Here is a 17,204-nt window from a genome sequence, read left to right on the forward strand (position 1 = left end):
AAAAGTATCTTTATTGATTTCAGAGAGAGGAAGGGAGAGAAAGAGAGACAGAAACATCAATGATGACAGAGTTGTCATCGATCTGCTGCCCCTGACCAAGGATCAAGCCTGCAACCCAGGCACATTCCCTGACCAGGAATTGAACTGCGATCTCCTGGATCCTAGGTTGATGCTCAATTGCTGAACCATGCATGGCCAGGCCCAATGTATTCTTTATTTCTGCTATGTCATTCTTAATTTCTTTCATAGTTTCCATATCTTTTCTCATGCTGCTGAACATCCTTACAATTGTTATTCTGAATTCCATATCTGATAGGTTGCTTATTTCCATTTCATTTATCTCTTCTTCTGGAGAATTCTTTTGTTCTTTTATTTGCGGCTTGTTTTTTGTTTCCCCATTTTGGCTGCCTGTTTTGGTGTTTCTATGCATTAGGTAGATTTTCTAGGACTTCCAGTCATTTTGGATAGTTTCTGGTGCAGGCCAGTGTCAGACACTGTTGATGACTGGCCTTGATACCCTATTTGAAGTTTTCCGCACTCCACAGCTTGTGGCTCCCTCTGTTGGGGCTGGGTGTGTTTGGAAAGGACCAAGAAGCACACCAAGGTCTGCTTTTCCAAACCCTTGGTCTAGAAGCAGATCAGGCAAAGACCCAAAGCATACAGGGATAGGGCTCTGCCTGCAGGCTGATAGTTACTCTCAGTCTCTTAATGAGCCTCAGGCTGTAGACCACAGCAAGGTGTCAACTCCACAGGGTGGGGTGAGAGGTTTTCAGCTGGTGGGGCAATTGCTTCTCCCACTCCAGGCAAAAGCTGCTTGGAAGGCAAATGTCTGCCTGAGAGAGATGTCCTCTGCCTATGGGGGGAATGACTCAGCACAGGAATCCAGACAGGTTCCCTGTGAGCTCTATCCCCAGAGCCCACAACCCTAGGTTCTCCTCACACAGCTCCAGTCCACTCTGCCCTCCCTCTGCTGGAGTCCAAGGTGAGTGGCTGCACAAGAAACTTTGTGTGTTAGCTCTTTAAGAGGGTGCCTGCATTCCAAGCCACTTCTCCCTGGCAGACAGAAACCCAGCTGCTTTTCACAGCCAGATGTTATGTGGGCACCTTTCTCAGTTCTGTTGCTCTGGATTGGGAAGCCCAGCCTGAGTTTTAGGCCCCAGAGTTCTCAGTGGGAACCCCCACAACTGAAATCTCCCTCTGGACCTTCAGCTGCTGCCTGTGGGAGCCCAGCCAGGTCTCCTGCACCTCTGCACTTTCTACCAGTCTCTATGTGGTCTCCACTTCTCCTCCTTGGTCATGAGGGTGCTCTCCAGCTAGTCTTCAGTTGCAGTTGATTATTCAGGATGGTTTTTCTATATTGTAGTTGTAATTCCAGTTTGGTCCTGGGAGAGTGTCAGTGTAGCTTCCACTTAATCTGCTGCCATCTTGGATTCTCCCACCTGGGGAACTTCTTAACACAAGTTGTTCCCCGCCCCAGGGCTCCTGATTCAGCTGCTCCACGCCGGCCTGATGCTCTGCATTACTAACACGCTTCCTAAGGAGCTCCCAGGTGATGTGATGCTGCAGGGCACAGACCACACCTTAGGTAGAAAGGGTCTCAACAGGAGGCATCTTTGTGCCTGTGTCTTAAATGTAAGCAGACACTCGAGGGCCATGAGACTGAAGGGAAGAGAAACAGCCAAAACAAGTAGAACAGGCAACTTGGAGGGAAAAGAAAACAGAATAAACCTATCCACATCCTCAGAGTGTAGAGAGACCACTGCACCCCTGAAACAAGAACAGAATTTAAGGAGAAAAGAACAGAATACAAAGCTCTTACTAATAAAAATGTGATAGTGAGATGAAAACTAAGTAACAGGTGTGCATGACAAAGTTAGGAAAAGCTACTAGAAGTAGAGGCACAACAGAGAGAGACTACAGGTATCGAGGAGATGATGGACAGGTAGAGGGGCCATCCCGGGTGGCCCAGCGTCTTGGAAATAGTTTCAGAAAGAGAACAGACAGTGAAGTGGGGGACAGTGAACGAATGTTCAAGAAAACCTCCCGGAATTGAAGGGCGGGGCTTCTACAGGTAACGAGCCCACAAGCATGAAAACGTGAATTGCTCGGTGCTCACAAAGACAGTGGTATATAGGGTCATAGGCAAGGTTTGGGGAGTTAGAGGTTGGTGGAGCAAGTGTTCAGACACTAAGGGAACGACTTTAGGCCTGAACGGTTTACCCAGCCAAATTCTCATGTGAAGCGGGAAGACAGAGGAAGACATAGGCTCTGGAAACACTGACTTCCCAGGTGGGCTGGAGTAGATTTCACAGAAAAATGGAAGTGTGTCCGGGACACAGGATACACAGTCCAAAGTCGGAGGAATGGACCCCAGCCTCCAGGTGCTGGCCTAGGTGGCCTCGGCCCCTGGTGCAGAGGTTTGGGGAGGTTGAGGACAGGACACCACTATGTGTTGATTGGGGACTTAAGACAATGGCAGAGTGTGGTGTGAGTTGATAACTCAGACCCAAGCGAGGGAGCTCAGCACAGTGGTACCTACATGGGAAACAAAAGCACGGGAAGGGCCATCCTACAGACCCGTGGGGCTTAGCCCCTGAACAACGTCACCCACACTCTGGGGGGTGGGAGGCAGGCACCTGTGCCCCGGGGAGGCAGACGTCTTTCTTAGTGAGGGCCAGGTTGAGCGTCTTGCACAGGCCTGCTGCTGGGGAGACGGCCTGCGGGAGAGCTGGAGGGTGCTTACCTGGCTTCAGCACGGTGACCCGCACCTGTGAGGTCTGGCTTCCCGCCGAGGAGAGGACGGTGCAGCGGTACTCAGCACTCTCCCGGGTGGCGTCCTGCAGCCAGCTGAGCACGTGGGCCCCGCCGCCCGGCAGCGCGTGGGTCTGCACCGGGACACATGCCTCTAGCTCCCGGCCGTCCTTCTCCCAGACAACGTGAACATCCGCAGGACCTGGGGGTGCACAGGCCAGCTCCACCTGCGTCCAGGACCCATGGGGACCACGGGCAGGGGCAGGGGCAGGGGCAGGGAGTGGGCTGCCCGATGGGGGCTTCTGTGGTCCCAGCTGGACCTGAAGTGACAGATATGCTCAGCGCAGTCCACAGTCTGCCCTGGAGCAGGCTCAGGGCAGTGCCCCCTGTAGTCCTCAGTGACCCCGGAGGAGACAGGCACATGAGCTCTCACTGCCCCATGGGCCCTGCTCCTCAGCCTCCCTCAGATGCCTTTCTCAAAACCATCTGCACGGCCATGTCCCCCAGAACACGCATGCAGGGCAGCTGGGCCGCACCCCCTCTCCTTTCTCACCGGCTGGGCACCCAGAGCAGGGCCTGGTGGTGGCGCTTGGGACTGGGGTCTGTTCCACATGGGGGTCTGGGCCTGGGAACTTCAAATCCCCATCCTCAGCCCTGCTGCCGCCACCTTCCGCCAAAGGCTCTACCTCCTCAGGGCCACACCCACTGTCCCCACTCAAGGAGTCGGCAGAGCTCCTGCCCTTGACAGGGCCTGGCTGGGCCTTGATAAGTGAGTGGGTGTGACTGCCCCCGAGAGCCCCTGGGTGGGCCAGGAGTGCTGAAGGTCCATCCTATGGAAATGAGGACTTGGAGAAGAAAGGAGAGTGGGCCCCAGCACCTTTCTCCCACCCCCAGCCCTGGCCCTGGTAGAGGTGTTAGCTCTGCCAAGCCAGACTGGAGCCAGGAGCATAGCACCAGGGCTCCCTGCCTCACGCGGGGCCGCCTATTGGGGCCGCTTCCTCACCCACGAAGAGCGGCTGGACGAGCCTGTGGTTTGAAGCTTCAGCCTGGGGCCCCAGGGTCGTGCTGAGACAGACCCACCCACCCTCCGTACTGAACAACAAAGGAGCCAGGACACAGCCGCTGTGACTTGTGTACACACTGGCTTCCACTTGGGTCTGCTGAAGAGAGGACTGAGCGCCACGAGGCTCCTGCCCAGAGTGTGTGCAGACTCGCTGAGAGGGGACAGTGACAAAGGCCAGGCTGGGCCCAGACAGGCTCTGCAGTCCAGTCTGCCCAGGGGCCCAGGCCAGTCACAGCTCAATGGGAGCGGAGTGGCGATAGAGGCCTGACTCCCTGCTGTTCCCAGTCACAGCGCCCTGCTGCTCCCCCTCACTTCTGCCTGGGCCAGGCAGGCACCCCAACAGCATGAACTAGGGGACACCCTCCAGCCTCCTTGCCCAGGGACCTGGCTCTCTGACAAATGCCCCGATAGTCCATATGGATGCCACCCACTGCAGGGAGCTGGGTGGGGGAGTGGGGGTGGGGAGCTCAAGGTGGCTGCGGTGACCTGGCTCAGAGCTGGCTCACCTGATCACCACACTACCTGAGCCTCGGTTTTTAAAGGCCAGATTCTTCCCAGACGCCCACCAACCTGGAATAAAAGGGGCGTCGGGGAGGACGTCAGCAGAGGGCCGGCTGCACCTGCCTCGCTGTGGCTGAGTCAACTGAGCAGCAACAAATCAGAGCCAAGGGCAACCCAGCAGCGCAGACAGCAGCAGGCGCTTGGGCGTGGAGCGCGAGGGGGTGCGAGGGGGCGCGTCCCCGCCAGAAGCCGGGGAAGGTGGAGGGGCCTGCACACCAGCTCCAGAGGGCGAGGGTGGGCAGGGGCACTCGTGTGCTGGGTGCTTTAGGTCGAAGGGAGCCTTGGACTTTCACTGGGATTCCTTTCCATGCTCCCCAGCATCACCCGTCCCCCGTGGCACCTCTTCACCTGTGCAGTCCCTTCACCAGTCATCCACCATGGTCAGGGCCCTCGGGGAAGCTTCCTCCCAGGGAAGCTCGGGCCTCGACCACAGTCCTGAGAATAGTTCCTGAGACGACGATCGGACCCCACGGGGGAGTGTGGACGCTGTGCGTGTCTGCCGAGGCGCTGGGAAATGCCCGGCAGCCGCTGTGTCATTCAGTGGGAATCACATTTAAGAAAGAGATTCAGCAACACAGAGAGAAGCTAACATTACGTTGCATGGAAGAACACACATGCCCTGTGCATGTACATATGTGCATAAATGGGTAAACGTGTGCGTGTGTGTGTAGACGTTCATATAACGCACAGAGAAAGGGCCTAAAAATGGTCCTAATGCTGGTGGGGACACCTTTGGGTGACTTCATTTTAGGTTATTTAAATTTTGCTCTTTATACTTTCCTGGAGTTTCCAAATTCACTGCAACAAACAGTGATTTTATAATAAAAATAAAATGCTATCTTGAGAAAAGAAATGTGCACGGACTCTGAGGGGAACTCCAAACGTGTCCGGAGTGCTCTGCGTGGCAGCCCGCCGGCTTCGTGACCGTGGCGTGCTTGCTCCCCTTGCAGGATTTTCATTTTCACTCCATCACTGTAATTCTTTGTGGCTCTGTACTCCGCCCACAGCTCTCCCCGCATGTGCACGTCCATGCACACGCACACACCGGGGCACGCGCGCTCCCTCCCTCTGCATGCGCATGCTCACATCTGCACACGCAGCCAGATGCTCCCCAGCTGCACAGTGGGCCTCCCACCGCCACCCCGGCGCCCTGGCTGCTGGGCATCTCGGTGGACTCTAACTTTAAAAGCTGCTTTTTGTGAGGTGTTATGGTCAAGAATGCGAGACTTTTCTTTGCCTGGACACTGGAGTCAGTTCTAAAAAGGCCCAGTCTCCTTCCTCGTCCCAGGGCACCGCCTGCTGACGCCACCCACTGGCCTGGAGCCCCCGGGATGGGTGCCGTAGCTTCTGGAAGGCGGTATGACCAGCGCTGGGACGAGGAGATGGGTAGCCTGAGCTGAGGACCACATGGGCGGGGAGCTTTCAGAGACAAAATTCCCCAAAGACATGGCTCCTGGGTGTGAACGGTTCCGAGAACACCGACCACGAGCACCTCCACTGAGGACATTCCTAAGCCTCCTGCAGTATTCTTTAAATGTCTACTTAACCGTAGCAACACATTAAAAAAAGAAGTACTTACGTTCCACTTATTCTTTTAAAAAACTATCCAACTCATTCTGAATGCACAGGAAATTAGAGAGAGAGAGGGAAAGGGAAAGTTAAAACTGGTCAGCAGCCCCCACGCTCTGACATCGGCGGGGACCCCGCAGCCCAAACTCATCTAGCCACAGGGGCCTGCTCCTCGGAAATTCAGCACGAGGGCCTGTCCCCCACGGCCGCCTGGGCTGGCCTCTGTCGGGGGGTTGACAGGAGTCTGCAGTTCTAGCACCTACTTCAGGGTCAGTGCCCTCCTGCCCACCTGCCCCACATCGTCTGAGGAGAAATGGTGCAGAACTGATTCTACTTTTCAACAAAGCCAGAGGCCCTGGGAGCAATGGTCTCTCCCCAAGGAGGGGGGACACCCACCCTGGAGATAGGGGGCCCGACAGCCCCAAATGAGACCCACGCCAAGTGCTGGGGCTGCATCCCCCAGGTGCCCCCTGCCACCTGTGCAGCTCCACACAAGCAAGTCCTCCAGGCGCCCCGTGCGTGTGGTCCACTCTGACCCCAAGGCCAGCTGCCAGTGAGCTAGCCCATCTCCCATTCTCATGCCCAGGGTCCTGCCAGCAACCAGGAGCCTGGGTGCACCCCTGGGGGCCATTCTCAGAGCACCCAGGAGCTGTGAGCACCAAGTACGCCCACACCAGACCCCAGGACCACGTACCTCTCCCCCACAGGCCCGGGGTCTGCAAAGGCACAGAAATCAGGCAGCCCCAGCCGGGAAGGGAACGGTGCTCTCCCGGGTCTCCAGCACCTCAATTTTGTTGGCTTTACTCCTAAGTGTCTCAAGTCTGTCACAAAGCTGCCTGTGACCAGCTGAAGAGCAAGCCCCAAGGTGCCCAGATCCTAACTGCTGGAACCAAGGCTGGCAGAGCTGCTCTACAGATCACACTGTGAGCAGGTGTGGGAGGCGCCCACACAGCCCCGAGCTCCAGGGGTCCCTGCCCTGGATGACACTCCTGCGCGTAGCAGACTTCCAGGAACCACAGGACAGTGCCACGCTGTTGTGAAAGCGCGTGGATTACCACACAACAGAGAAGAGACAGCACTTCTGGGAAAACCACCTCAGCAAACACCCTCAGCATGAGGCTAGCAAGGTGCCAGGACGCCCTGCCCCATGTGGAGGGGCTGGCCCTTTCTGGCAAATGACCAACTCATGAGTCAGCTACCCCCAGCTCAGCCTTGGCGTTTTAGGAGTGCCCCCGCCAACCACCACTGCAGGAGCGTGGGGGCCGGGACCTCCTGAGGCCCAGGACTGCTTTCATTGCCCCTCTGACCCCAGGGGCTTACAGGGCTCCTACTGCTAACACTATAGTTAATACATAAAAGGCCACCCAGACCTGAATATCCAAATATCACCTAAAGTGTGTGTGTGGCATGTGCATGTGTGTACGTGGGGGTGTGTGTGTGATGTGTGCAGTGTAGCATGTATATGTGTGCTATGTATGTGTATGGTTTGCAGTGTGTGCGTGTGGGGTGTTTTGTGTGGTTTATGATGTGTGAGGTGTGTGTGTGAAGCATTCAGTCTGCAGCCCTGAGCCCGTTCTGGGCAAATGCAGAGCCTCAGGCCCCTCGGGGCAGCCTTGACCCTGAACAGGACCTAAACAGCAACCCCCTCTTGATGGAACAGAACACAACAGGCTCCCTAGAAAGGCCAGTCCATCCCCGCTGCCCCACGGCCTTAGGTTGTGGCCTCGGTAACAAAGGGAAGGTCCCAGGTGGGGCAAACGACTCTGGAGAGAAACAGTGAACCTGTGAGCAGGCCAGGGAAGGGCTGGGCCTGTTTCCCTGGTCCACCCATCCTGAGCACCGGACCTCACGCTGCTCCTCCTGCCAACCCAGGTCCGGCGCTGAGGGGCCTGCCCTCAGCTCCTCACCCCCCCTGCCCACCTGTGCTGTGTGGGCTGCAAGGCCACCTGCTGCATCCCTTACCTTTGGCCCCAGCTTTCCTCCAGGTCCCACCATGGAGGCACCAGCAGGAGGTGGGGCGACCCCTTGAAGCCCCTGGGCAGCAGTGAGCACCGTGAAAGCCAGGACCCTCTGAGGACCCCTCACTCCTGCACATTTACTGTGTGGGGCCCCAGCCCAGCATTATCATCTTTGTAACTAAAGCGCCGGCCTTGATCTCCCGTGTTTGAAGCACCCAGAGCGGCTTTTGTTCTGGCCCAGCCCTGAAATCTGTTCCCAGCCCCGGTCTTCCCTTGCCCCGTCCCAGTGGCCATGTGCAGGGCCCTGTGAGCACGCGCACACCCAGCGGCCAGGTAGCACACGCCAAGTGCTCACACGTAATAGTGCGTGGCTCCTGAGCACACCCTCCACTGGTCACTGGGACCGAGCACCATCCTCCCCACTGGAAAGGAAGCTCCCACTGTGCCTGTAGGGGGTGGGCGCAGGGGCTGGGGCAGTTCCTGGTGCCGCCGGGGAATCATCCGTGCAGGAGCGGCATCAGCGTGGGGGCGGCCACGCAGGCCTGGCCACACGGACCCACCCCGCAGTCTGGCTGCACCGCCTCCTGCTCTCGGGCAACTTCCTCTGCCCAGCCCCGGGCCTGTGCAGACCACCAGGGGCCACACGGGCTGGCTCAGGGCAGAGGGAGGCGATCGAGGGCTCAGCAGGAGGCAGGCAGCAGCTGGACCTTCTCGGCTTCTGTTTGTTTAAAGTCTCAAAAACAAAACAGGATTTGCTTTTCCTCATTAATTTCATTCCTCCTCTTTCAGCAGAGAACAGAGGTGCCAGGCCTGTAACGTCTTGTCTTCTCTTTGTGGCTATCTAAATGCCCACACCTGGGAGGCCTGTGCTCCCAGGTACTGCCCGGAGCCCAGGACACACTCCGAAGTCGGGCTGGCCCGATGTCCCGCCCCAGCGCCACCTGAGAACGCCTCCCGGGCCCGAGGGCACCCACGGACTCCGTCTTTACCGCATCACCAAGCACGTCGTTAAAACAATTCCCAGTCCAGAGACTCTGAAATCAATTTCTGAAATATCCAAATACCTCAAACCCAAACTGTTTTCAGACACAGATATAATCTTACAGACCAGCGATTTTCAGCTGGTGCACTGCAGGAATTTATAAAACACGCAGTACCTGGCACTAACCTCTTTTCCCTTTGACTGTCAAAACCCCCCACAACAACAGCCTTCCGGTGTGAATCAAAATTACGCCTATTTTTTTTGGTCAAATCGAAAAAAATTTTTTCTTGTGCCGCAGTTTTAGTAATTAGTTTATGTGAGCCACAAGAAGGAGAAGGCTGAAAATCACTTATCGAGGCCAGCGATTGGCAAGTCGTGGCCTTTGGACCACGTGTGGCCACGGCTGGTGTTTGTAAACGCAGTTCGGTGCTCGGCCACACCCACGCACCCGCAGCTTTCAGCCACCAGGCGGAGCTGGGCAGCGAAGGGAGAACAGCTAACACGCAACCTTCGTGGGAAAGCGGGCTGCCCGCCGCCCAGAGAAACAGCCACGGGTGACCGCTAAGGTTCCCTGGGACTGAGGGGGATGCGGCCGGGAGGGCAGTGTCGGGGCCCCTCCCCCACCCCACCCGGACAGGTGCCCCGCTCACCTGTGGCCTGGCAGAAGAGGTGGAAGGTCCCCAGGGCATGCACGTGCTGGGCCTGGTTGCTGAGGAGGGGCGGCAGCAGGGTGACCCGCGGGCGGCTGTCAGGCCCGGAGGCCAGCCAGGGGCTTCGGGGAGAGGAAGATGACTCGGGGCCCAGACAGGACAGGGAGAAGGACCCCGGAGGGGGGAAGGGCAGAGGAGGTGAGGCTGCGAGACAGAGGACAGAAAAGAGAGAGGGCACTGAGGCCGAGGTCGTCAGGAACACCGCATGCAGAGAAGGGAAACAGCTCAGGAAGAGAAGGGACCCAGCGCCGCCCTGCCCCTGCCCAGGCCGCCGAGGAGGGGACAGGAGGCCCGTCCACCACACGCCCTTCGGGAGGGAGGCCCCGCGGCCTCAGCAAATCACGTGCCCGTATTAGGATACAAGCTTCTCATTTATTCGGTTACTTTTCAAATGTATACAATTCAAAGTAGAAAAATAAAAATAAAGTAAATCTTATAAAACACAAATGTTTACACCGAAACAGTGGACTCCGATCATGCTGGAAGAAGAGACTCCACACAGGCACACGAAAACCCAGCTTATTGCTCTTTGCCACGGAAAAATGTCTCCTCTTATGGGGCGTCTGGACAGCGGGAGGGGGAGCGAGGTCGACGATGTTCAGGGCACTGCCGTCACCCCTTAAAGACGTGCCAGGCCACACGGGAATGCACGGCGGTGTCTGTGGGCAGCTGTGGACACGCCCGTCCCTCCCGCCGCTGGCTCTCTTCTAGCTGTGGACGGCTCAGGTCAGCCAGGAGGGAAGTCTGGGTGGGTACGAGGTGTCACATGGCAGCAAAAGAGGTCGGAGGTGTTCAGGGACCAGGCTGCCTGGGCAGGAGGCTGGGACCGGGGGCAAAGGGCAACGGGCCGTGAAACGCTGGCCCCTCGGCTCTGGGCCAGCCCGGCTCTCCCCGGGTGGCCACCATCCCTAGCTCAAAACCCTGCCAGTGGTCACGGGCCAGCCCTCCATGCCTTCTCCTCTTCAAGAGTTAAAACAAGAAAGAGTACAGAAAGAAATCTCTCTGAAAATGATGCTTCCCTTAAGTAATAAAAATTTTAAAAAAAGTCAGTGTGCTCAAGAGACGGCGTTGTCTGCATTTCTAAAAGCAGAAAGAACGCATTTAGCAAAGTAAGTTTATCCCTGAGAATCTTAAGCAACGTAAGCCGCATCTTACCCTAATGTACAATGAAATCTAGAAGATGTACATCTTCTAAACATTAAAACATCTGCTTTAGTAACTTAAAAAACAAATGACCTAACACTTCAACTCAAAGCAAAATCCTAAAAGATAATCACGTGGGAGGAAAGCTTGGTGCCAATCTGGACAACAGGCGGTAAGTTACCAATCTGATAAACTAAAATGTCCTTTCCAATCTGGAATTAAATTATCGTTCAGTGGCTGCTTTCTGAGGAGGTGATGCTCAGGTGCTACGCTTCCAGGCCCGTGGCGGTCCGGCGGTCGCCCCTGCCCGCGGGCACGTCTTACGGTGCTCCCACGACCCAGGGAGCCCAGGTGGGGTGCTCGCTGTTTTCCGAAAAGACAAAGAGAAACCGAGTCACGAGTCCAACCCAAGAGAAAAGACACAGAACTGAGGTCTGCGGAGGACGGCTACCTACGCGCACGGGACGAGGCTACTGCACAGGAACACAAAGCCCTCTCCGGGCGACGCCTCAGTCACCGTCTGCGTCCGAGTCAGCGAACTTCAGCTCGCACTTGACGTCAAAGGGCCGGTCCCTGCCCGGGAGCTCGTCAATCCTCTGCGAGTCCTCCCTGTCGGTGGGCGCCCTGCTGGCCGTGGTATCCGGCTCCGTCTCGTAGCCGGTGTCCGGCGCCGGCCTGGGCTGCCCTCCGTTCTGCTGGGAGACGCTGCCCTGCTCCACCAGCGTCTCCTTCACGCTCTGCTCGCAGTCGAAGCCCGGCGGGGGGCGCTTCTTCCCGGGCAGCACGGCCGAGCGCAGCCGGAGGCACGGCCCCGGCAGGTAGCCCTTGTAGCAGTTGTAGGAAAAGAGGCAGAGGCAGAGCAGAAAGAAGAGCAGGAAGAGGCACACGAGGAGGCGGTTGTCACTGGACGTGAGATACGTGGCCTTCTCCGACTGCACCTGGGGGACTGTGTTGATGACGACCTTTGGTTCGCAGGACGTGCTGGTGGGCACCGGGCCGGACGACGTGGTGAGCCGCACAGCCGGGGTCTGGGGCAGGGCGCCTCGGACGGGCCCCGCTGACCCTTTGGGTGTGATCCTCCCACCTTCAGTCCGGGTGGCCGGAGAGGAGAAGGTCCCCGGGGTCCGTGGGACCTCCCTGACCTCTAGGACGTGTTTGGCCACCACCTGCAGGACTGTCCTGTTCTTGACCCTCTCCTCCGACAGGCACTGGTACACCCCAGTGTCCCCCCGCGACAGGTTGAAGATGAGCAGGTTCCGCCCGCTCACCAGGCTGTACTTGGGGCTCTCTGCCTTGAGCACGCCGTCCCGGAACGTCCACACCACCCGCGCCAGGTTGGACTTTTGGGAGCATCTGAGCTCCACAGCGCTGCCGTGCTTGAAAAAATGCTGCCGGAAACTTCCCTGAATTTTATCTGGAACATCAAAATAAATGTGCACAGTGTCAACAACCCTGGTCCCTACTTAACTTCTTTTAAAAATAGGTCAATACGCACAAGACGACACAAGAGTTTCACCCACAGGAGCAACATGGAGTCTTCCAGAAAAACTAAAGAGATAAAGACATGCGTGAGCGAAGAGCACAGATGAGCCCTAGACGCAGCCCCTGGGGACAGAGAGATGGGAGGCGTCTCTGAGCAGCATAATCCCGCCTCACACCCTGGTTTTCCAGGAGAAAACAGGTCGGGTGGGGCGCCGAGCACCAGCCAGGCGCCCGTTCAGACAGCCGCGCTCTGCGGTGAGCACGGCCCCCGCTGCTAGTGGCCACGCACGCCAGCCTGGGGGTGCCCTCCTCCTAAACCTGTCCTAACGGGCGACAGCTGTCGGGTCAGGGACTCGAGGGCAGGCGTCCACAGCACGTCTGCCTTCAGCTGGGACACACCTGACCCCCAGCAGCGGGGTCACCCTAGGGGAATGCTCCCTGGGCCTCGGCCTGACTGCCGGCGCACTGACCCTCCCCCACCCGGTCAGAGGGGCAGGTTTTGTTTGACAAGCGCAAGCGAAGAGAAGAGACGCATCTCAAGAGCGGATGTGACAGCTGGAGATGAGAGAGTGCTTTCTGGTAAACAAATATATTCTGTGTGGCTTCAAACATCCTTTTCTGCAATAAAATTTCAGAGAAAGGTCACAAGGTCTGCACAAGATACTGGACCTCTGAGTAGAGAAAGAACAAATGTGCAAAGTGCTGCAGCACCGAAGCGCCATGAAATGGTGACAGGACTGGCCTGGTCTGAAGGGAGAGGAGAGAGCGCGAGCAACTCACCGGGGCAGGTGGACGCATCCCCGCTCATGTCCTGAATCAGACCCCTGCAAGACAAGGGCACAGAGTGGGCATGCCGTCTTGCGGGGAAGGGGCAGGCGGAGCACCTGCATGCCTCCTGTCCCCCGCCGGGTACCTGCTGGCGCTGTCGGTCAGGTGCAGGGCCACACAGGCCGCTGTGGCTGGGTTCCAGGCACAGTAGGGGTCACGGGCCAATACGCAGTCCTGGCAGGTGCTATGCTTCCCACAGAAGGCCACGGGGGCCTGGACCACGCCCGAGTTGGAACCGGCATAAAGGAACCTTCTGCCCTGTGGGTGTAAACAGAAGAGAATGGGTGGGTCCCGGCAGCCAGCATCCTGACGGGTGCCAAGGGCATCTTCTCCAGCCTAAGAGGAGCTGTGACGAAGTGCTTCCTGGAGCAGGAGCCTCCTCGCTCCTGGGATGAGACATGTCCCACTCGAGACGACTCTGAGTGCAGCCTGTGACAGTGAGCAGCGTGTGTGCCCAGCAGAACCTGCTAACTCAGAGAGCACTGGGCCTGGCCCGGTCACTCCCTCGTCCAGGCCACCATCATCCTGACCACCAGCAGAGTGCATCTCTGAGCCCAGCCAGCCCTCTGGGAGGGAGATCACCAGCCAGACACCCCAGGCCTCACCACCAGGCCACAGGGCAGAACCTCAGAACCAATGTGGGCACCGGAGCGCAGCGGTCCCAGTGTCTGCATCCAGCACAGCCCACAGGTCGGAGGTGCAAACAAAGGTTGCAGGAAAGTGAACACACGATAGCAAATGGAATTAAAGTCCCAAGGCGACCGTGTGTCACACGTCTGCCTTTATGAGGGGGGAATTGCAGACAGGAACCTGACTGCCACGCTCAGTAGGGCAGAGCAGGCTCCTGGTGCTCTGGAACACTTAGTTTGGGATGCACCCACCCTGTGACCCCCCTCCCCGGTCCAATGCCCAGGGCTGTCAGAAAGCTGGCTCACAGGCAGCCAGGGCTGGCCGACGTCTCCACTGAGCTTGGCTGGAACAAGGCCCCACACAAGTCCACCTGAGCAGGTCCAGGGCTTGCAACCCAGGTGCTGGTGTTCCCTCTCTCCTTTGCCTGGGAGCCTCCATCTCCCCGGATGTTCCAGAAAGGCCTTCTGGTTAACATCAAAAGACTCCAAGTTTACACAGACTTAGCATTAGACTCAGATGAGACACAATAGCTGTCTTCCTCAGAGGCCAGGTCCGAATGCACTTCAGAGTCCAGCTGGAGCTCAAGTCCCTGGAGTGGCCCCAGATCTCGGGGCCTGTGATGCGTCTAAGGTCAGACCCCCAGTGAGCAAGCACAGCCGAGAAAAAGGGCAGGTCCCCCTGCACGCAGCCGGACTGTGGGGCAGGTGGCAGAGAAAACCAGGCCCAGGGCCGCCCTGCTCATCAGTCATAGCAGTGAGGGTGCCATGGATCACAGCAGGGCATCACAAGGCTTGCACAGGTGAGAAAGTTTCCTGCGGGAAAAGCCAAGTGGGTAACCTCAAAGGGCCACCAGGACCTACAAGGGACCCTAGCAAAAGCATAGACACACAGCACAGAAGAGGTGGCCTGGGCTGCCTGGGGAGCCCCCTGACATGTGGGACCCTGGAGCCCAAAATGACGTCATGGGAATGGGGGGCATCCACCATCTGGAGCCCTGTGAGAGCGCCAGGCTGCAAGGGCCCCTCCAATGAGAGGTGTGCGCTGGTGAAAGACCTATGGGGCTCCCTGCACTATCACCGCCCCCTCCTTGAATTTAAAATTATTTCAAAATGAACAAATTTTAAAGGTAAAGGGGAGGCATCCTGACAAGGGACTGCCCAGCATCCACAAGGTTTGCTGAGTGTTCCTGCTCTCTCCCCGCAACCCCTCGCTGGACCCAGGCCCATCTGGGGACTGCGCCTTGCCCACAGCACTGGGCTCACAGGTCTCGATCTCGGTGCACACAGGCCATGTGCCCTGTGGTGGGTGGGGGGTGATGAGCAGCGGTGGGAAGAGCTGACGACGCTGTTGAAGGCATTTTCTCTCCTTTGCATTGTAGGCTGTGTCACCATCAAAGGGTGTCCCCGTGAGAACGGGACACAACCTGCTCTGTGAGCTCAAAGATGACTGTGCAAAGCACACTTGCTGTGGATTCCCAAAGGGGCTGAAAGCAGGAACCCAAACAGGTATCTGCACCTAAGTTCACAGCACTGTTATTCACAGCAGCCCGGGGTGGAAGCAACCCAAGGTCCCTCAATGGATGAACGGGTAAACAGAATGTCCATACGTGCAGTGGAATGTTACTCAGCTTTGAAAAGGAAATTCTGACACACGCTACAACATGAGTGAACCTGAGCACACTGTGCTAAGCAAAGTCAGTCAGTCACAAAGGACAATATATGACTCCACTTATACAAGGTCCCTAGACAAACTCATAGAGGTGGGAGTAGATGGTGGGTGCCGGGCTGGGGGGGAGGACTGGGGCGTAGGTATTTAATGGAGACAGATTCAGATTTGCAGATGAAAAAGCTCTGGAGCTGGATGTGGTGATGGCTGCATGGCAGTAAGAATGTACTTACCACCAGTGAAGTGCACGCTTACAAAGTTAAAAGGTAAATTTTATGCGGTGTATTTATGACAATAAATAAACCAAATGCCCTTGCCCTCGGGGGAGAGGAAGCCATGCCAAGGATGTGGAAGGGCGTGCCAAGGGGAACATTACACATGGCCCACCCCATAGCGCTGTGCAGCTGCTCGCCAGTGGTCCACAACACTGCCAGGCTCCAACAATGTCCAAGACCTTGTCGGTGGGGAGCTAGTTTTACCTCTGAACACCCGCTTCCTGCTGCCAAGCAGCACTGCAGGCAACACCCCTGCATCCCGAGCCCACCAGCTTGTGGAGAAGGCAGGGGAGGCCATGGCATGTAGGGTGCACTCATATTGTTCTAGGCAACAGAGCCACCCCCTCCCCCAGTGCAGAGGGCTCTTGCAGGGACAGGCAAACCACTCCCCTGGGGTGCCAGGCTTCCTGCATGGTCAACCCCCACTCTGGGTGTGGCCATGTGACCAAGTCCTGGCTGAAGGCAGGTCAGCACAGGACTGACCTGTAACCACCTATACCTGACCCTGCCCCCTTCTCCCGACTACTGGATCAGCATCCAAGTGCCCCAGAAACCTTGGGTTCAAGACGCAGGGCCAGCCTGAGTCCCTGAATGAAGCTGTGGAGCAGAGAAGAATGATTCTCATGACATGTTTGCACTGGTCCCCACCTTTGCTCTGATGAATGCTAACTTGGAGGTTGCCAGGGTGCTGGCCCCTGCCCGAGCAACATGGTGGCTGCAGAAGAGCTTCTGGGTCTCCTCTCAACAATGCCAGGTGGCCACTGTTTGGAGCTGAGGGAGGAGTGGGCTGCAGCGGGCCTGGGCCCACAAGCTGGCTGGAGACTCCTATCAGGAACCAGGTGGGGCAGAAGTGCTGAGGGGCTGTGAACCTCCACCCACACCTGGAGAGGGAAGGCCACTCGGGAGAGCGGAAGGTCAAACCGAAATGCTCAGCAACAGAGCAAGGAAGGATGACAGCCAGGCCTGAGACCCTGGAGCAAGGCTCTGAAACCTCTGCACATGGGAGAGGTGAGTGAACGGGTGGGCCTACAGCCAAGGGGAACAGTACACATGGCTCACCTCCAATTTCTAGCGTTAACCTTGGCACTGCCAAGGCCCCAGAGCCCATCAGCTCAGGGGTCACAGCATGGGGATACCCAAGAAGTGAGGTCCTAGGCCACAGTCACAGGGTGAGGCTAAGCTAGGCCTCTCCAACATATGGTCTGCTGTCCCCACTGTACAGATCAGGAAACTGAGGCAGGACTGGCCTGCTCAGGCTCTCACAGTGAGGTGCTGTGGGGCCAGGGTTTGGACCAGGCAACATAGTGCTTAGCCTGCACTGTGCTCCACAAGGCTCCACCCCAGCCATAAAATGGTGCACATCCCCCAGGCCACTGTGGATGGGTCTGGGAGATGGCCTGCTGCCCGGGAGAGTCCAACCCCCTGGCTGTTTCTATGCAGCCCAACTGCTAATAACTTGCTTTGTATTTTTAATTGAATAAAACTCAAAGGAATATTTGTGGCATGAAACGAAGATTTCATGACCTGTAAGCTCAGTGCCCACAGCTAAGGCTTTGCAGGAGCACAAACAGGCCCACTCGTGTGCAG

The 17,204-nt window shown here is 57.2% G+C and overlaps 1 protein-coding gene across 8 annotated transcripts in view; it reads right to left on the minus strand.

The window, feature by feature from the left end:
• The window catches only part of SEMA4D (semaphorin 4D), a 100,346-nt gene that overhangs the window by 7,016 nt on the left and 76,126 nt on the right, over positions 1–17,204 (minus strand). For 5 of the 8 annotated variants that reach the window (XM_081151629.1, XM_081151630.1, XM_081151633.1 and 2 more), the window contains 3 exons: positions 13,133–13,305; positions 13,000–13,043; positions 9,947–12,151 (listed from right to left, as the gene is read on the minus strand). In XM_081151629.1, the coding sequence (XP_081007755.1) occupies positions 11,247–12,151; positions 13,000–13,043; positions 13,133–13,305 (1,122 nt within the window). In that variant the 3' untranslated portion in view covers positions 9,947–11,246. Of the gene's footprint in view, positions 1–2,743; positions 2,954–9,534; positions 9,739–9,946; positions 12,152–12,999; positions 13,044–13,132; positions 13,306–17,204 lie in introns of those variants that run through there. The other 3 variants (XM_081151634.1, XM_081151635.1, XM_081151636.1) reach the window with 2 other exon arrangements.

This window comes from Miniopterus schreibersii (genome assembly GCF_964146895.1).
Source record: "Miniopterus schreibersii genome assembly, chromosome: 11".
NCBI classification, from domain to species: domain Eukaryota; kingdom Metazoa; phylum Chordata; class Mammalia; order Chiroptera; family Miniopteridae; genus Miniopterus; species Miniopterus schreibersii.